The following is a 20,913-nucleotide window of genomic DNA, read 5'->3' as shown; positions in this document are numbered from 1 at the left end:
AGCTCGAGTCTAGACAAATTTTGTGGGTTTAGGGCAACGCATAGTGGTCTCGTAAGTCATAATCTTGGCCTATCTCTGGTCCCAGATAAATTTTCTTGCTAAAATTATAATTATGAGAGGCATAGAAAATATCAAATTTAAATAGGTCCAAAAATTTGATTAAAAATAAATATAGTTTAGGTCCAAGGTCTAGTCCACGATCAGCTCTAATAACAAACAATCATTCATATAGAAATTTTGAAGGGAGCGAACCAAGTTCTTGAGCGGCATTAGAGGTTTTGTTACTAAAATTTTTTGTTATTACTTTTATTATGAGATTGACTAAAATGGATCCAAATAGAACTATCGAAAGCTTCAAACATCCGAATCCATATTCGACCCACTAATGAGAAAGGATAAAATGGATTCAAGTGGGTCTTTTGCCAAACCTGATCAATTAGATTTGAATGAAATACTAGATCCATCACCAAAGCCTATTTTGGCTAGTCGAGCTCTTGAGTCTAGACAAATATTACAGGCTTAGGTTAACTCATAATGGTATGATCTTGATCTATATCTAGTCTCAAACAGGTTTTCTTGATAAAATTATAATTAACTTTGACATGAACAATTGATCATATATCAAGTTTGAGCATAAAAAATATCAAATTTAAATAGATTCAACCTAGAGCACAATAAAAATGAATATGGACTCATGATCAGCAATAATAACAAGCAGCCCTTCATATAAAAAAGTTGGAAGGGTCTATCCAACGATTTGACATCGACATAGATGCGCAGGTAATACCTGTTTGATTGAAACTTAGATGGTTTTGATTTAGAAAGGATACGGTTATCTGTCTCCTTGCCCTTGGTCATAGATGATGATGGTTACCATCGGTCTCTTTTCTCAACCATTGTCGCATCCATTCTCAATGTCCCGTGGCCATGCTTTTTAGGGTGCGTTTGTGTTTTGCGACTGCTATGGTGTTCACTCTTTCTCACACTCGACCCTGCTGTCCTACTGGCAGGATCTTGGTACGCTCTTTGATATTGATCAGGAGTTCCTTGAACGGTCCAATTTTTTAAGTGATCCAGAGAACATGTGAACGCATATATCAAACAGTAACCACTAATTTTTTAAATAAGTGATCACCTTACCTTAAAACACATTTTAGTACCTGATGAGCCAAAACAATCTCCATTTTGAGAAAGGATGCTTGTTCCCACTAATAATTATAAGTGATCGAACAAGGCAAAATACTTGCTATAGATGGATATCGTTGTATGTGCATCCACTTGCCAATGATTAGTGGGCAAAATGTGAATAAGAGCCACGGCAGTGGAGTTCCATGAGAAAACGCATTAGAATAAGGCAAGTGATGGACAATGTCTGGCTAAGCTCAATTGACCAGGTGGTCTCGTTCGCTTCTTTTGTTACCGCACGGTAATTATTTATTTTGATGTGGCTTCTGGAGGTGCCGACTGGAGCAGTTGCTTTGACGCAAGCAAATTATCCTACCTTCACCGGGGAGTCCTCCAAGCATCGGTTGCATAAACTGTAATATTATTTTTAAAAAATAAAAGGGTGGTTGCGGATGCAGCCGAGAGTTGGAACTGCTCGCCCTCTCCTCAACAATATCTGACGTCTTATACAAGACTGCTCCTCGATAAAAATCAGACACATTTATCATAAGACTAATGGTGGGACGGATTGGGTGGCCCTTTTTATAGTTGAACGCTCCAGAAGAGAAGAGCTGTATGGATTGAGCTGGCTGAGATACCACGTATTGCAGTCAATCCTCTTATTGCTTGATCATCAGGAATGAATACCTGTAAAAAAAATCCATACTGATCGGAGATGCTTTCGACGGAGACCCTCCGACGATCAAGTCAGAAAAGAGACTAGACAATAGTAGAAAAGAATCAGGAGAACTCAGCGAAAGAGAGTCCAGAAGTTTCGAAGAATCTCTTCGCAGTACTGTTGCCTTCTCCGTTTTATAGTAGAGCACGGTGTGGTGTCGTCATTAATGGCGCAGACAACTGGAGGAGTTGTCAAATTGTCGGAGACTGTCAGAGTTGTCACGGATTGTCAAGTCACCGTGGGTTGTCGAATCGCTGGGATTAATCTATGTCCTTGACAGAACAATGTCTCAGAGCGGCTATACCGTATGCCTTTGTCAGGACGGCGGCCCTCAGCAGTCGTACGGCGTTTGGGGGAGCCAACAAGCCATACGTCGGCATTTGGTTGTAGGATGTCGGGTGAAGACCCAGGGACCCTCCGACGGTTAGTTTGGCGCGTTGCGGGAGTCGGAGAAGACTCTGTCGTTCGGCCAGTCGGGAACGGAAAGGATCTGCCTGACCGACATACCTTCGGTCGGACGGTGTTGGCAGTCGTCGGTCGGTGCGGTCGGTAGAGTCGAGCACCGGTCAGGCGGGTCCGATGGTGAGTCGGCGTGAGAGGGACCGGTCGGTATATCCCAACAGTTGCCCCCCCCACTCCTGAGTCGGATGTCGTGCTGGCCAGCGTCCTCGCGTGGGGTGGCGGCTTCGGGCGAAAGAAGTGGATATCCATCACATCATGCTCCGACTCTGGCGACCGTACCAATATTCGGTCCGGCACCAGACGTCTTATGGGTGTCAGGCGTTCCATCGGTGTCAGACGTCCTATCGGGAATAGAAACCACCATTTCCGTCGTCTCTTCGGGAACGCAAAACGCCATAATTTTTCCGCCACGTGGCAGGGGGCCATTGGGCCGAATCCGTTTAGGCAGATGGAGGCGACGTGGCCTGATCTGGGGCAGGTGCGTCGAATCGTCGGATCGAGGGAAGGCCCAGATGCTGCCACGTGTCACGATCTGGGAGATCCTCGTTGGGCGTGCTCTCATCCCGGCCATCAAGGGGCACTATATATACAGGGTCACCTGCATCCAAAACTTTACTTTTCAAACCTGTTGCCGAGATTCTGGCCGAGCGATCCCTTATCTCAAGTAGTTGTCCCCGCCTCTTTCCTTAGAGAGTTTTCCAGGAGCTTTTGTCATTGTCTTTCGTTTTCTCCTTGCTTCCTTGAAGTTTTCTTCCTTCTTATTCTCATTCTTTGACTTCGGTTCTAGCGTCATGGCTAGAACCTCCCCACGAGGAAGTCGGTCGGGGAACCCGACCGACGATTCTCGATCGACTCTGGAGGTGGAGGTCTCTTCACTTTCGGGGCCGAATGTCGATCGGCTCCGGGAGCAGTACAGCATCCCGGAGCAGTTTCGGCTGTTCGCCCCTGGGGCCGACGGTCGGGTTAACAATCCGCCCCCGGACCAGGTGGTTTTCTACGTCGAGGATCTCCGGGTCGATCTTCACTTTTTGGTTTCAGAGTTTGTCCGGAACGTGCTGGACTACTACAGACTTTGTCCGACGCAGCTTGCACCGAACTCGGTCCGACTGGTAGTCAGCTTTGCCTTGTTGTGTCGGCTTTTGCCGATCAATCCTTGTATTTTCCTCTTCCGAGCCTTCTTCATTCTCCGACCCCACCCTAAAGTCCGAGGGTGGTGGTTTTTCAATCCTCGGAAGGGTCTTTCCTTCATCACTGGTCTTCTGTCGTCAATCCATGGATGGAAGAACCAGTTCTTCTTTGTCTCTTCTCCCGTTCCTTGGGAGTTCCTTTCCCACTGGGGGGACCCCTGAACTCAACCAAATGAGAACAGTCGAGTGGAGGATGGGGACCGAGAGGACTTTCACCGTTTGAAGGATATCTCGGTGCCGAAGTAGAGGGAGCTCGTCACCGAGCAAGCCCTGTATGATGCCGGTCTGAGCTCAATTCCTCGCCTAGGTCTGTTTTTCTTCTCTTTTCTTCTTTTTTTTTTGATGCTGATCCTCTGTTGAAATTGCAGACATGCCGTCGAGGGTGAGGTTGACGGAAGCCGATGTTCGGCAACACACGGCACGAAAGAGGCCGGCGCATGGAGCTGAACCATCACGGCCTCCCAAGAGGCCTCAAGTAGCACCACCGAGCGAGCCGACAGCGGTGGGAGTGCAGCATGGCTCCGAACGAGCATCGGACCGTGAGTCGATAATCGCACTGTCAGTGCCAACGGTGCCCTTCGAAGCTCCGTCCGAGGAACGATCGATCGAGGGAGCAGCCCTATCCGAGGGATGGGCGGCCGAGGAAACGGTCAAGGATGTGCCGGCCGCACAGCCGGCGGAAGAGGTTCGGGCAGAGGCACGCAAGCCCGACCAACCTGCGTCAGCGGCCGCTGTGCCCTCGAGAGGGACCCAGTCGGGCTCGAGCTTGCCCTCTCTTTCTGATGTCAGGGCCTAGGTGTCTAAACGAGGGAAGACCCCGATGGCGCCAGGCGACGACAGGAGGTCGGCCGGCCGCGGTGCGTCGTCCGACACCCCACTTCCCGAAGGAGCGTCGGCCCTGGCCAACCATGACTTGGCCAGGAGGTTGTGCCAGGCGATTATCCTTCCGGTCGATCATGAGGTCATGAAGAATCAGTGGGTATCCGACATGCTTTCCTCCTTCTACCCAACCATGATCCGGGTAAGTTTTTCTCCTTTACTTTTCATTTTCGTCATCATTTTTTATAAGTTCGGTCTTCTGACGGTCAGTCTTGTTGTTTGCAGCTGATTTACAACATATCCGAGCTGGAGACCGAATATCGGAGGTTCGGTGATCTCCGGGCGGCGTGAAAAGATAAGGCCATGGTCGTCGAGGCCGATAAAGCAGTAATGATCGACCAGCTGAAGCAATCGATTGACCGTGAGGCCCGACTTGAAGAGGAGATCTCCCACCTTACCGAGGAGGTCTCCCACCTTACCGATGCCCTGGCCGCCTCGAGGATCGAGCTGCAGTCGGCTCGCGAGGAAGCCAAGCGAAAGTCCCGCACTGTTCGCCGGCTGCGTCGCGAGCGGGATGACTCCATCGGGGAACTCAAAGCCAAATGCGAGCAGCTCCGGATAAGTTTGGAGAATCTCGCCAAGGCCGAAGAAAACTTATCCTTCGCTCAAGCCGACGCAACCATAGCGAGGGTGGAGGCAGAGTCGGCGAAAGAGGCTATGGGTCAGGCCGTGGAGGACTTCCACTGCTCCGACGAATACCGGGAGGAACTCTTGGAGAGCGGCTTCATCTCGTACTAAGTGGGGTACGAGGATGCCTGGAGCGCAGTCCAAGGTATGTATCCAGAGCTTGATCTCAGCAGCGTCGTTCCCCTAGGGTCGGAAGATCAAGTCACGGAAGAAGTGGCCGACCCGTTGTCGAGGGATTGCACTGCCGTGGAGGAGGCTGACACTGACCAGGCTGCCGAAGGCGAGGCGGCTCCGACCCTCGATGCTACCTCAGCCCGAGTGGATACACCGACCGCCCCCGGACTTCTCTCGGTAGAGGAAGCCGACTCCGGTGAGTAGTCGGAGCATGTTTTGCTTTTGCTTTTGTTTAGTGTACTTGTGATCGTGCTTCAGCCCAATTTTGTAAACTCAATTCAAGTTTGAATGAAATTAAAAATTTTTCAACTCTTCTTTCTTTTTATGTATCTGAAATATATCTTGGAATGCATGTTTCGCCGAAACACCCTCGGACGTATAAGCCGTAGGCCCGATGTACCTAGCTAGGACGTTCGGTAGGATCCCAGGTAACGATCCAGAATAGTCGGTAGCGCGTGCCATGATAAAGGCAGAGCGAGCTTCGATTTTAGATCGGCCTCCCGACTGTCGTATGATCCGACAATCGGGAGCTTAAGTCGAGCGCCCATTGCCCAGACCTAAGTCGGGCATGTTCGTCGAGTCGGATGTCGTCCGTCCTTCGGGCGTAGCTCTTTGACCCGATCATCTTGTAGAGTCCGATAGTTGAATAGTGTTCGAGGCATTTAGTTGATGACAGGTCGGTCATCCATTGCCCGATTCTTTGTCGGGCATATGCGTCGTGACGTGTGATAAATGGTGGTAAGTCGAATATTCTTCGACCGATCGTGACCTGGTCGGTATGTCGCGAACGCGACGTTGGTCGCATTGGTGTTTTGCCTTTCTTGGCCAGAGCCAAGTCGGCGAGTTAGCCAGTCGCCTTGCTCAGGAGCTGGCTGCGGAAGGGGTGTGGCTTCAACTTAGGGGGGTTTTTTATCGCCATCGCCGGCCTTCCACCAACGTAGATATGTCGGTCATCGTAAGAGTCTGACACGCCGTCGGTGATTGGGCCACAGATTTTCGATGGAATGTTGGGCCCAAGTCGTGGCGTCGGGGCTCGTACTACTAGCGAGCGCCGACGCACAGTCGGAGAGCTGAGATTCTAGACTCCGAAGTTTAGAAACTGAGTTTGTATTCCAAACAAGGGCGCAAAGAGTTTACTGATAGTACAATCTCAGATTGTCGGCATTCCAAGTCCGGAGAATGGCGCTTCCTTCTAGAGTCTCCAATCGGTAAGCTCCCGGTCTGTAGGTGTCCGCTATCTTGTAGGGTCCTTCCCAGTTCGGAGCCAACTTTCCTTGGTCTAGAGGCTTCGAAACTTTTGCCTTTCTTAAGACCAAGTCCCCTGGCCTGAAAAGCTTCAGCTTAATCTTAGCGTTATAGTATCGGACCACTCTCTGTCGGTAGGAAGCCATGCAGAGTTGAGCCTCGTGCCGGAGTTCGGATAGGAAGTCCAGGTCGGCTCTCTGACACTCGGAGTTGCCCGATTCGCGGTACTGCTCGACTCTAGTCGATGGTAGCCCGATCTCGAGCAGGATCATCGCCTCCATCCCATAGGCCAGGCTGAAAGGAGATTCCCCGATTGGGACACGAGGTGTCGTTCGGTATACCCATAGGATAGAATTCAATTCTTTGACTCAGAGGCCCTTGGCTTCATTCAGTCGGGTCTTTAGTCCATGCAGAATAGTCTGGTTGGTCACCTCGACCTCGTCGTTGGACTGTGGGTGCCCGACCGAGGTCAGTCGGTGCATGATATGAAATCTTGTACAGAACTTTCGAAAGTCTCGGTTGTCGAATTGTCGTCCATTGTCGGTGATAATGGTGTGCGGTAGTTCGAACCTGAAGATGATAGACTTCTGGACGAAATATTCTATCTTCCGCTCGATGATCTGCACCAAAGATTCGGCTTCTACCCACTTAGTGAAGTAGTCGATTGCGACAACTATGAACTTTCTTTAGCCAGATGCCGGAGGAAAAGGATCGAGTATGTCGATCCCCCATTGGGCGAAGGGCCACGGGGCGACAATAGGAGTGATTTGGTTGGCTGGTCGGTGTTGTAGGTTAGCGTATCTCTGACATGGTTCACACCTCCGAACCAACTCGACCGCATCCCTTCTCATGGTGGGCCAGTAGTAACCCTGCTGTAGAACTTTGTAGGCCAAGGATTTGCCTCCCAAGTGATTTTCGCAGATCCCTTCATGTACTTCTCTGAGCGCGTAGTCCGCATCAGTCGGTCCCAAGCACCTGAGTAAGGGAAGAGAGAACGATCTTTTGTAGAGTCGGCCATCCATTATCACGTATTGGGAGGCCACCAATCGAAGTCGTTTGGCTTCTGTGGGGTCTTCAGGGCTGGTTCCGTCGGTCAGATACCGTACGATCGGATCCATCCAGTTTGATTCGATCGTCAGTTGCAGTACCTCTTCGGCCCTATCGATGCTCGGCTGCTCGAGACTCTCCACAAACGTCCGATTTAAGGCGTCGTAGGCTGATGTCGCAAGCTTGGAGAGTGCATCGGTCCGACCGTTCTCCGACCTGAGAATGTGGGAGATCTCAAAATACTTGAGGTGTGCCATGAGATCTCTCACCTTCTGGAGATATTTTATCATGGTCGGGTTTCGCGCCTCAAATTTGCCTTTAACTTGCTCTACGATCAGCTGAGAGTCGGAGAAGACTCTGAGGCTGTCGATCCCGAGCTCCTTCACTACTCTCAAGCCAGCGAGGAGCGCTTCATACTCGGCTTGATTATTGGAGGCTTTGAAGTCGAACCAAAGGGCGTACTCGGTAACCACTCCCTCTGAGTTTGTGAGCAGGAACCCGGCTCCGCTCCCTCGAGCGTTGGAAGCTCCATCGATGTGCAACACCCAGGTAGACCCGAGGTCAGATTCGGAGATTGCAACTTCTCCGGGGCTCCCGCCTTCCGATCCTTGGTCGGTTGTCGGGTACTCCGCAATAAAGTCAGCCAAGACCTAAGATTTCAAGGCTAGTCGTGGTCGGTACTGAATATCGAACTCACTCAGCTTCATTGTCCATTTCGCCAGTCGTCCTGATGTGTCGGGACGACTCAATATCGTCCTCAGGGACTGGTTGGTGAGGACCACGATAGCGTGCGCTTGGAAATACGGACGGAGTCGTTGTGCAGACACGATCAAGGCGAATATCATTTTCTCCATCTTTGAGTATCGAGCTTCAGCTTTGTAGAGCACTTTGCTGGTGTAGTATATGGGTTGGTGAATTCGGCTCTCGTTCTTCCGGACGAGCACCGAGCTAACCGCCTCGGAGAGGTTGCCAAATAGAGGTACAGCATTTCTTCGACTTTCGGCTTTACAATTAGTGGCGGGGAAGCCAGGTACCTTTTCAGATCCTCGAAGGCCTGCCGGCACTCATCCGGCCAAGAGAAGTCCTTCACCTGTCTCAGAATCTTGAAGAATGGGAGGCATCTCTCTGCCGACCGAGAGATGAATCGATCGAGCGCGGTGATCCTACCGTTAAGCTGCTGTACCTCCTTTTTGGTACCCGGGTGCCGCATATCGATGATTGCCTTTATCTTCTCAGGATTAGCCTCAATTCCTCGCTGAGAAATGAGGAACCCAAGGAACTTCCCTGAAGTCACCCCGAAGGTATATTTAGTTGGATTTAACTTCATCTGATGTCATCAAAGAGTGCGAAAAGTTTTTTCGAGGTCTTGGACATGATCTGAGGCCCGCGCACTCTTCACCAGCATATCGTCCACGTACACCTCCATGTTGCACCCGATTTGATCTTTGAAGACCTTATTGATGAGTCGCTGGTAGGTGGCCCCAGTATTTTTCAGTCCGAAGGGCATTACCCTGTAGCAGTAAAGGCCCTTGGCGGTCACAAAGGCTGTGTGCTCCTCGTCTTCGGGCGCCATCCGGATTTGATTATATCCGACAAAGGCATCCATGAAGCTGAGCAGTCGATGGTCGGACGTCGCGTCTACCAACTGGTCGATTTTCGAAAGTGGGAAGCTGTCCTTCGAGCAGGCACGATTTAGGTCGGTATAGTCGATGCAGATCCTCCACCTCCCGTTGGCTTTTTTTACCATGATAACATTGGCGAGCCAATCGGGGTACGTGGTTTTCCTAATGAAGCCCGCCTCGAGTAGCTTGTCCACTTCCTCATCGATGGCCTTCTGTCTTTCAGAGATGAAGGACCGCTTCTTCTGCCTCACCGACCTCATTCCAGGGTTGATGTTGAGTCGATGAGTCATCATCTCTGGGGGGATGCCAGACATATCCGCTGCCGACCAAGCGAATACGTCGGTATTGGCCTTCAGCAGCTCTACTAGCTGTCGTTGCTCAAAATCGGACAATTGGGATCCGACCCAGACCACTCGTTCGGGATTCTCCGCTATCGGGATGGAAACCAGTTGTTCGACAGGTTCGCCCCGTTCTTCCTCTCCCCGCTGGTCCAACTTGTCAGTCGTCAGGGAGTCCTTTGCTTCATTACTTCGAGCAGAGATTTGGAAGCATCGCCGAGCGAGTTGTTGATCTCCGCGCATTTTTCCAACTCCGTTCTTGGTCGGGAACCGAACCAGCAGGTGGTAGGTCGAGACTATAGCTTTGAGGGTGTTTAGCCCAGATCTTCCAAGTATGGCGTTGTAGGTCGAAGGTACTTGGACGACCGCAAAAGTTAAGTGGACGGTGCTTTATCGTGGTTCGGTTTCGGCTGTCATGGGAAGAGTAACTTCTCCTTCCATCGTGATGGCTTCCCCAACGAAACCCACCAGGGGCGTGGAGACTCTTTCGAGCCGATCAGCCGACAGTCGCATTCGGGAGAAGGTCGAGTAAAACAAAATATTAGTCGAACTTCTATTATCAACAAAGATCCTTCTTACATCATAATTTGCTATTGTTGCTGAGACAACAACAGCATCGTCATGAGAAGTTTGGATTCCCCGAGCATCCTCGTCTGTAAAAGTAATTACATCATCTTGGCATAGCTTCTTCATCGACTCCCCTCCAGCAGTCGTCCCCGAGTCCAGTCGTTTGGAAATCATGTTGATGACCCCGACCGTGGGCTGATTGTTCGCTGCCTCCTCAGTCGGTTGGGGTCGTCGGTCGGGGATGGGTCGAGTCGGCGGTTTCCTTCAAAATTTTTCAAGATACCCCCGGCGTATGAGGACCTCAATTTCATCCTTGAGTTGGATGCACTGCTCGGTGTTGTGGCCATGGTCCTGATGAAATCGATAGTACTTTTGCCGGTCGAGGCTCTTTGCCTTCAAAGGCGGAGGCCGTCGTAGATATTCTTCCCTTTCAATCTCCATCAAAATCTATGCACGAAGAGCAGAGAGGAGAGTATAGGAGTCATATCTGGGACGCATCGGTCTCGAACTCCGCCATCGAGACGATCTCGGGCTCCGTCGTTGCGGTGAGATCTATTTGTCGGTCAGGGGCCTGCAGGGCTCGGTAGGGGCCCGACCTTTCCTTCGCTTCTCCTTCGGGCCCTTGGCCTCGATCAGGTACCGGTCGGAAGCTCCTTCGTCTGCACGCATGTATTTGTATGCACGCTCCAGCAATTCGGCGCATGTCCGGGGGAGGGTCTTGTCCAAGGAGTATGTAAATCGGGACCCCCTTAGCCCCCTCTTCATGGCTGAGATAGCCATATCTTCATTGAGGTCCCGAACCTTGAGCGTGGCCGCGTTGAATCGCGTCACGAAGTGTCAGAGCGTCTTGTTTTCTCCCTGCTTGAGGAAAAAAAGGCTGTCCGAGGTTCGTGGGGGCTTCCGGCTGGTGCTGAAATAGACCACGAAAGTATGTTCGAGCTGATCGAAGGAGTGGATGCTTCCTAAGTGGAGGCCGGAGTACCAGGCCCTGGCGGCCTTGCGAAGTGTGGTGGGGAAGTCGATGCAGAGAAGGGCATCGGTTGCCCCTTGGATCGTCATGAGAGCCTTGTAGCTCTCCAGATGGTCAACTGGGTCGGTGGAACCGTCATAGGGCTCCACGTGAGGCATCTTGAACCGACTAGGGATCGGCTCGTCAAGGATGAGTCGGAAGAGAGGTTGGGCGGTCTGGAAGTCGATGTTGTTCGAAGACTTCTGTCTATCCACCTGAAGCTGGGCAAGCCGACGGTCGATTTCTTCGAACTTGCGTTCATAGTCGTCGGTCCGTCGGTGCTGAGAGACCTCGGGGGTGGAGTCTCCCGATGAATCCGAGAGGAACGCAGACGGTGTTCGCGGTCGCTTCTCCTTCCTAGCTCGTTCCAGCTGGGAAGGAGATGGTCGTTGGGACCGATGGGTATCATGCCGTGGCCGCCTCTCCTCCTCTCGATGGGAGTGTTGTGACAGCTGCTCCTGAGGAGGAGTTGGAGACCGATGCGGACGTCGGCGGCTGCTCCTGGAGGGCATCGAGTATGCCGTCGGTTGCCCCGCCGGCGATTGCGGCAACCGGATTGGTTGTTGTTGAAGGCTCTTGACTGCATCCGTCAGCACAGTCATCTGCCGCACAATCGCCGCAATTTGCGCCTCCGTGGTAACCACAGGATGCGGAGAGCTGGGCTCCGCCATGGAGGGTGGAGGAGAGGTCTCTTCCCGATGGGAAGAGAGCCTCACCGATCCGGTGGCCCTCGATCGCTGAGCCCGGATTTTTGTCATTTTAAAAGGATTTTTTCAAGCTCTGCGGAGGTCGGACCAGTACGAGGACCCCCTACCTAGTGCGCCAAAATCTGTTGCGGTCAATCCCCTCATCGCCTGGTCATCGGAAACGAGCACCTGTAAGGGAAGTCCACACTGACCGAAGATGTCTCCGACGGAGACCCTCTGATGGTCAAGTCAGAGAGGAGACTAGGCAACAGTAGAAAAGAATCAAAGAAACTCAGCGAGAGAGAGAGAGAGAGTCTAGGGGTTTCGAAGAACCTCCTCGTAGCACTGTTGCCTTCCCTGTTTTATAGTAGAGCGTGGCGTGGTGCCGTCATTAATGACGCAGACAACTGGGGGAGTTGTCAAATCACCGGAGGCTGTCAGAGTCACCGCGGACTGTCAAGTCACCGTGTGTTGTCAAATCGCTAGGATTAATTTATGTCCTTGGCAGGACAATGTCCCAGGATGGCTATGCCGCATGCCTTTGTCAGGACGGCGGTCCTCAGCAGTCATACGGTGTTTGGGAGAGCCGACCGGCCATACGTCGATATTTGGTTGTGAGATGTCGGGTGAAGACCCAGGGACCCTCCGACGGTCAGTCTGGCGCGTTGCGGGAGTCGGAGAAGACTTTGTCGTTCGGTCAGTCGGAAACGAAAAGGGTCTATCCGACCGACATACCTTCGGTCGGATAGTATCGGCAGTCGTCGGTTGGTGCGGTCGGTAGAGTCGGACATCGGTCAAGTGGGTCCGATGGTGAATCGGTGTGAGAGGGATCGATCGGTATATCCCAACATCATGAATACTTTAAAATATTTTTTTTCTGATATTTTTGATTATGTTCGTACCCGTAGTGCCCGGATGCTCCATCTTACAATATATATATATATATATATATATATATATATATATATATATATATATATATATATATATATTATGGTACTAGATAAATTTCTTATGAATTTAGAAGGATACCTTGTGTACTAATTTGTCATTTTAGGATAATTATTGATATTAGACTTCAGATTTAAACTGAAAAATTGTGTAGAAAGATTCTTTTGCTCATATTTGGACTCTATAAACATAGAGCCTTGCACCCAAAAAAAAGGCAGCATCTCTTGTCCTTTTCAAAATTTTTATTCCTCTAAAATTTAAACAATTTTCTAGAGAGTTCCTGGAAATTTCTTTAGAATTTTCGTCTGTAGAATTTCATAAAACTATCTTGTATTCTGTGAGTGATTTGCTAACAACTTTTTAGCAAACTAATTGTTCGAGTGATGGCAAATATCTTCTTAAAAATAGTGATTTATGCACCTCAAAATCTTGATTTTTTTTCCCTCCATCCAACCCACTCTTTCCAAAATAACATCCTCATTGGATGAAGCATCATAAGTGCAATGAGAGGGTAAGGCTTGCTGAGCAAAGCTAATCTATAATTTTTCATCTTGCATTCTTATGTAATTCAGGCCATTTGCTGATTGACCCTAGGCTGGTTTTATTTTATGCACGACCTTTATTATCTGATCTGTAACATATGTTTTATTGAGAGTCCTCATCAAAAGGCACATCTGATTTTATGCTCTCCAAAGAAATGCGAAGTCGAAGACTCCTTATATCTGTTGTGGTGTAGAAAAAGCTTCTTTAGTCTCACATCGGTTATGAGCCAAGAAGAAATATGGTTTATATGGATTGAAATCTTCTCTTCCAACATGAGACGCCTTTTAAAGAACAAAACTGTGAGGCTCTAAATGATCAAGGACCATGGAAGCCTAAAGACCCACTGAAACCTAAAGATGCTCATGAATCAAAACGGACAATACCTCATGTCTGTGAAAGCGAAGGCATAAGCCAACCATCTAAGCCATTCTCGATCCCTTGATCGATGACCACAACATTGGCGTCGTCTGTGATTTCTATGGATTGGAACCGGTTATAAGTCAAGAGGGAATATGACTTATATGGATTGGAACCTTCTCTCCCAAATTTGAAGCGTATTTTAAAGGACAAAACTGTGAGACTCTAAATGATCAATACACATTGAAGTCTAAAGGCCCACTGAAGCCTAAAGATGGTCATGAGTCAAAGTGGACAATACCTCACGTAAGTGGAGGCGAAGGCATAAGCCAACCATCTAAGCCATTCGACCCTTTGACCTATGATCATAACAATACCAAATGCATCTAATGCCGTCTAGAAGAAAAAAGAAAGGGACATGAATGCCTTTTGTGTTATATAGTTTAGTAAGTGATAAGCTGGTTTAATGGCCAGTTCAATGGGAGAAATATATCAATCATACAAAGAGCCCCTTTAGCAACAACTATAGAAAATAAGTTTGAAGATTCCCTACAAACATATGATCATGTTCAACCCACAGCCTGACGCCTAATATTTGATATCTTTTGGTTGCCGGTCCCTTTATTCCTAAGACCTAGAATGGTATACAAATAAAGCAGCGTGAAAAAGCATAAGATTTTTTATTTATTTATTTATTTTTTAACTTTTGTAAGGATGAATATTTTTGCTAATCATATTTTTTATATGAAGAATCTCATTTATCAAATTTGTAAAATCTCTTTATTGGTACATGATATATGCATTCAAATATGTTTCCATTTTCTGTTGTCATCCTAGAACTAGAGCGCAAGATCTTATTAAATTCCATAGTTAAACATGTTACTAAGTAAAATTTAGAGGTTAAAAATATCAAAATCAAGAAAATATTAGTAAAAATATCTTTTATATAGTAAAACAAATACATAAGCCAAGCAAAATATAGTTATCAAATAATAATAAATAGTATAATCATAATCATCAATAAACATACATTATGGCAATGTATGGTTGCTGGGAATAAGGTGGAATAAAGATTTATTCCATTTTATTCCTTCAAACACATTATGAAATGATAGTGAAATTTGTGGATTTTACAATTTCGATCAAAAATATATTAATTATATTTTATTTTTTTCCACCTGATTTAAGCTATTCCATATTTCATCACGAAATAACTTATTTTAAAAAATGATAAGAAATAATTTTATTTTATTTTGATTTAAAAAATAATAATATATAATTTTGACAGGCTCGATAAATTTTTAACTAAACATAAAATTTGAATAGAAATGATGGATAAATATTTTGAAGAACTAATATTTTTATTTTAAAAATATCAAAATGACCGTCAAACCAATGAGTATCACAAACCAATGCTGGTCTCTTTGCCTTGAATTTCCAATTTTTTAATCCGCAGGAACAGACAAACCCAAGTTGCCTGAGCCCCCAACGGAACCTTATAGATTTGGTTCTCCAAATGCTAGCGGCTCCACATGTTCCTAAACTTACCTGTCTTTTTTTTTCTAAAAAAAAAAAGTTAGCCGTCTTATGAGTCGACACCTTACATGTAACCCTCATGCATTAAAACTTGAAAGCTTTGAACCTTGTTGTTCCACTCGCCCCTTTGAGACGTCTTCACGGGTTCGTTCCAGCCACCATCCGAGCCCACTGCTTCCAGCCTGGCAGGGCCAATAATTATAAAGCAAACAGAGAACCCTCGCAAAACACTTGCCCTTCCTTTCCTCCTACGTTCCCTTTTGCCAATTACCGTATCCGGTCACCAAACCTACTCTGTCTTTATCCCCGTCAATGTCGCCACCCAACTTGAGCTGAAGGACACCTCTTACTCTCACTCCCGGGAGGCCAAAAACCTCTCTAGATCGTCTAGAACCCATATCTCACTTACCTCATTTGCTTAACAACCAAAGATTTTTATAATAGAACACTCCACCAGATCACTTGCTTTGATTCCAAGCTTGTTCACATCCTCCGTTGCTCTTTTACTAACTTAAAAAGAGGAAAGAAGGGAAGAAAAAGCGGCCAAAGGTGGCAGCTTTGAGAGAGAGGGGGAGGAGAGGAGGGGAAAGGAGTGAGGTGGGGAGGATGAGTATGTACGGGAGAGATCCGTGGGGCGGGCCGCTGGAGATATCGAACGCGGACTCGGCGACGGACGATGACCGGAGCCGGAATATGGATTTGGACCGGGCGGCGCTGTCGACGTCGTCGCGGCCGCTGGATGAGACCCAGCAAAGCTGGCTCTTGGCCGGTCCGGGAGATCAGGGGAAGACGAAGAAGAAGTACGTCGACCTCGGGTGCCTCATCGTCAGCCGGAAGCTCTTCATCTGGACCGTGGGCATCATCGTCGCCGTCGCCGCCCTCGCCGGGTTCATTACTCTCATCGTCAAGACCGTACCCCGACACCACCACCCCCAGGCGCCGCCGGACAACTACACCCTCGCCCTCCGCAAGGCCCTCATGTTCTTCAATGCCCAGCGATGTAAGCCAAACCCCCTCCGACCCACTCGAAACTCCTTATCCCCTCAGTGCGTGCGGTCCTTTCTTCAAAAGATCGAATTTTGATCCACCAAGTGGAAAAAGATTGGATTTTTCGATCGGTCGAAGGAGACAAAGATCGGATTTTGTTGACATTTTTTATTTTGTTTCTGCAGCTGGGCGGCTTCCCAAGCATAACAACGTGTCCTGGAGAGGTAATTCCGGGATGAAGGACGGCATCTCCGACCCGTCCTACGGGAGGAGCCTCGTCGGAGGCTTCTACGATGCCGGAGATGCAATTAAGTTCAACTTCCCGGCCTCTTTCGCCATGACCATGCTGAGCTGGAGTGTGATCGAGTACAGTGCGAAGTATGAGGCCGCCGGCGAGCTCAACCACGTCAAGGAGATCATCAAGTGGGGCACCGATTACCTCCTCAAGACCTTCAACAACTCCGCCGACACCATTGATCGGATCGCCGCCCAGGTAAAAAGAAGAAACTTCAATCAGTAATTTAGAGCATTGCTAGCTCCATGGAGTTGTGATTCCTGAGGTGGTGGGGTGTGTGATCTCTGCCAGGTTGGGATAGGAGACACTTCAGGAGGAACGACTCCAAATGACCATTACTGCTGGATGAAGCCGGAGGACATCGACTACCCGAGGCCAGTCTATGTGTGCCACAGCTGCTCGGATCTCGCTGCAGAGATGGCTGCAGCTCTGGCTGCAGCATCCATTGTGTTCAAGGACAACAAGGCCTATTCCCAGAAGCTCGTCCACGGTGCAGCGACAGTCTGGAAGTTTGCAAGGGAGCAGAGGGGGAGGTACAGCCCCAGAGGATCGGACCCCTCACTCTTCTACAATTCAACTAGTTACTGGGATGAGTTTGTGTGGGGTGGGTCATGGATGTATCTAGCAACGGGCAATTCTTCTTACCTTTATTTGTCTACTCATCCCACTTTGGCAAAGCATGCTGGTGCCTTCTGGGGTGGTCCAGATTATGGGGTGTTCAGCTGGGACAACAAGCTCCCTGGTGCTCAAGTACGTGTGGACCAATTGATCCTATGTTCTTCTTCCTCTAATTCTTGAAATTACTTCTTTGATTGGATGATTCATAGTATATGAAGTAATTTGACTTGATCACTAATAGAGCTATTGGGTTTGCTAGGTTTTAATAATAAACTGTGCCAGGTGTTGTGTGGTGGTTGAAAACACCATCAGTCAAGAACAATCTTGATGGTGCTTGACTGGGAATTTTGAAATCTTCCATCTTTTTGATCTGTTGTTCACACTGCCTTATTTACCTCTGGTTTAATGGGTGGGGAAAAAAGGGTAGGTAACCTGAAAGAGTCAATAGGAGCTTGATAATAAATTACATCTACTTTCTGCATTAAATTTGTTATCCAACTTTCTTGATCCTTTCAGTCACATGGTGATTAGTTTTCCAATTCGAGGCTTCGGGTTTTCAAGCTTATCCTGTCTTAGAGATTTCTGTGTAGGTATGCTTAACTTAGCTGTATTTATGAGATTGGGTTTTCATTTGTGTTTTGGTTTGAATTTGTAACCATATGTGGGATCAAGATATCTGATTTTGTTACAACCTTTTGTTGGTTTTGATGGGAGCATTTGGACGTACTTCTTTTATGTAAATTAAATTTATAATCTGGTCATGCGTTTCTATGCTGGTTCTCCCCAGCTAAATCTTGGGTGCTGTCCTGTGTTTTTGTTTGCATAATGTATATGGAACAAGATAGTTTAAACCTTTTATCCTCTAAAGTATACTAAGTTGTAAGAACACCAAGGATTTGAAGAAGTGGAAATGACTGCTGTCTTGTTAATGGTTTTAACTTTTTATAAGATTTGCCTTAATTACCCAGTCTTGTATATAAAGGATGCTTCAGGTATTTCTTTCCTGTATTTTATTAGCAATTATATCAATCTACTCAGACCTAATTTCTAGTTACATTATGACTACGGCAAGGCTACTGTCTCCCAATTACTGATCTTATTCTGTTCAGCCAGATAGATAGTCTTATTATCTAGTTTTCCTCTGATATTCCTCACAGACCACAATTAATTTCATCATTTTTTTTTTTGGGTCTCCTTGGCCAGTTTTTGAGGTAGGCTGCATTCTTGTTTACATAGTTCTCACTCTACCACAGAGTTGAATGTTTTAACCTTGTAAAGGGACAAATTTTACTTATTTTATGAGCAAACAAATCTAATAAAACCACACTCTTGTAGATTGATCCAGCATCCTCTAGTTCTTGCTTGTATTGGGTTGCATTGAATTCTCATCTGCAGTTCTTAATGAACTTTCATGATCATATTTCTTGGTTAGGAGGTTTGGCCTTACCATGCTTGCAAACTTCCTAGAGACATCTAGGAGTTCTTCAACTACATTTGATTGAATTGAGCTTCAGGAAGTTTCAATACTGCTTGTATGAAAGTAATATTGTTTTCTCTATAGAATTATCATTATCTCATCTTCACTATTCTTCATCCAGATTCTTCTTAGCAGATTGAGGCTATTCTTGAGTCCAGGGTATCCTTATGAAGAAATATTGAGAACTTTCCACAACCAGACCAGCATAATCATGTGCTCGTATCTACCTGTTTTCACCTCTTTCAACCGAACAAAAGGTTTGAGATAGTTTGTTTTTTAAATCTCTCTTGTTTCTCTCAAGCTTCTCAACTATTCTGTCCATGGCAGGTGGTTTCATAGAGCTGAACCATGGAAGACCCCAGCCCCTTCAGTACATAGTCAATGCAGCTTTTCTTGCAGCTGTCTACAGTGACTATCTCGATGCTGCAGATACTCCAGGATGGTATTGTGGTCCCAATTTCTACTCTACTGGGGTCCTTCGTGATTTTGCCCGGACCCAGGTAAATTTTTCTTTTAGCAGAAAAACCTAATATATAATGTGCTCAATTTAACAATTGTACACTTTGACATGAACTCTCTTCATATCATGGTAGATTGACTATATACTGGGCAAAAATCCCCATAAGATGAGCTATGTTGTGGGATTTGGAAACCACTACCCTAAGCATGTTCATCATCGAGGTGCGTCCATTCCCAAGAATGGTGTTAGGTATAGCTGTAAAGGAGGATGGAAGTGGAGGGACACTAAGAAGCCAAATCCTCACACAATTGCTGGAGCTATGGTTGCTGGTCCTGATAGACATGATGGGTTTCGAGATGTTCGTACCAACTACAACTATACCGAGCCTACTCTTGCAGGCAATGCTGGTCTAGTTGCAGCACTAGTAGCTTTATCTGGTGAGAAGAATGGAGTGGATAAGAACACTATATTCTCTGCAGTTCCACCAATGTTTCCAACTCCCCCGCCACCCCCTGCACCATGGAAACCTTGAGGTAGGGGACATCAGTTTTTCTGTGCCTGGTGATCAATGAAATATGATGATCTTTTCATCCCAGATATGGAGACCTAATGTTTATGATGGTGATGTGAAAACCTTGTTCAAGCAACTAACAATGTGAAGCTCAGTGCTTCACCTCTTTTTGTATCCAAGTGTTGCATCATGGCTTTGTGTTATATATACAGGATGTATGATATTCATGATAGAGACCCATTATTCCAGTTTCTTAAATAATGGAGACTTTTTATTCCAGTGGCCAAACTGGTTTTATGCTGGCAGGATCTGTACCATGAAAGAAAGGTCTGATTGTCTTGGAAGCTCATTGCTTGTGTTGCTCAAATTCACATCTGACATATACTGAAATTCTCCATTATTATATTCAAGGAGGAACTTTTATGAAATCTTTAGATTTTTAAGAGGAATGCTTTTGCTTGAAGAGTGCCATGCTTCATTAGTTGTTGCATGGTAAGTTTTCTTTGTTTAATAGCATGCTTCATTATATCAGGTTGCGACTTATTAACTATTAAATCTATGATGACACTCGAAGCAGTTGGGAATTATGTGTCTTTATCATTTTGGTTGTTTGGAGCTTATGTCTTGAAGCACTATAGTAGTTTTATGTACATGGGTGATGATCAATTTTTACATGTGGTTGGCAGAACGACTATCTTGGGTTCGAAGGAATGTGGGTTCTGGAAGATTGATTTATTCCATTGGCAAGATTAATGATGCTGTTCTTTTTTTTTTTTTAATGGTAAAGATCAATGATGCTGTTCTGCGGAGTGCCTTTTCATAGGTTGGTGATGAACTTTTGCCATCAGCACAATTATTTAATGCCTACTTATGGAGCATCATAGCTGGTCAAATTATTAAAGTTGGGAGTCTAAGAAATGAGGTTGTGTGCATTTTCTAGCTTGCATTAAAGGCTTTAAGCAAGATTAAATCCAACTATAGCCTTAGTCGGAATCAATGCTCTATCAAAAATATGTAATGTGATTTAATCTACTGCTCTACCAAACTTTCTTTTTTTTTGCTCTAAAATGCAGGTGGTATCTCAAACTTTGATTCATTGAAGACAGCCCAACATGGTCCATGGCATGTGTGTTTGCTCTGATGACTAGTGAGAAGAATTGATATTTTATTTGGTGAATATGCCGTACTTGTGAGTGGTGATATTGGGATGCTTGAATGATGACTTAACATGCGCGCTTGCTAAAAGTGCTAAAGATTTGGTGGATAAGCTTATAGCTTGCCTTAGCATGAATCCTGCACATCTGAAGGATGAACAGAGTACCTTGCATCCACTCCCTTTCCTCCCTTGCTGATGCTCAATGTTTCTTGATGCCAGAAATACCTTATACATTTTCCCAAATATTTTGTGCAGCTGAACTTTTGAAGTTTGAACTAGTATAGATTTTCTCCAAGCAGCACTAGGAGCTGAATTTTCCCCTAAAATGAGATCTAA

General features: G+C 46.7%; 1 protein-coding gene across 1 annotated transcript; it reads left to right on the top strand.

The window, feature by feature from the left end:
* Positions 1–15,318: 15,318 nt before the first annotated feature.
* LOC105057253 (endoglucanase 9) lies at positions 15,319–19,770 on the top strand. The gene is made up of 6 exons (XM_010939800.4): positions 15,319–16,073; positions 16,246–16,553; positions 16,647–17,105; positions 18,572–18,707; positions 18,778–18,950; positions 19,044–19,770. The coding sequence occupies exons 1-6, from the start codon at positions 15,680–15,682 to the stop codon at positions 19,440–19,442; spliced, it is 1,869 nt and encodes a 622-aa protein (XP_010938102.1). The 5' UTR covers positions 15,319–15,679; the 3' UTR covers positions 19,443–19,770.
* The last annotated feature ends 1,143 nt before the right edge of the window (positions 19,771–20,913 follow it).

This window comes from Elaeis guineensis, chromosome 14, assembly GCF_000442705.2.
Source record: "Elaeis guineensis isolate ETL-2024a chromosome 14, EG11, whole genome shotgun sequence".
Lineage (NCBI taxonomy): Eukaryota > Viridiplantae > Streptophyta > Magnoliopsida > Arecales > Arecaceae > Elaeis > Elaeis guineensis.
The sequence above is the reverse complement of the archived record's forward strand: the minus strand, read 5'-3'. Positions and strand labels throughout refer to the sequence as shown.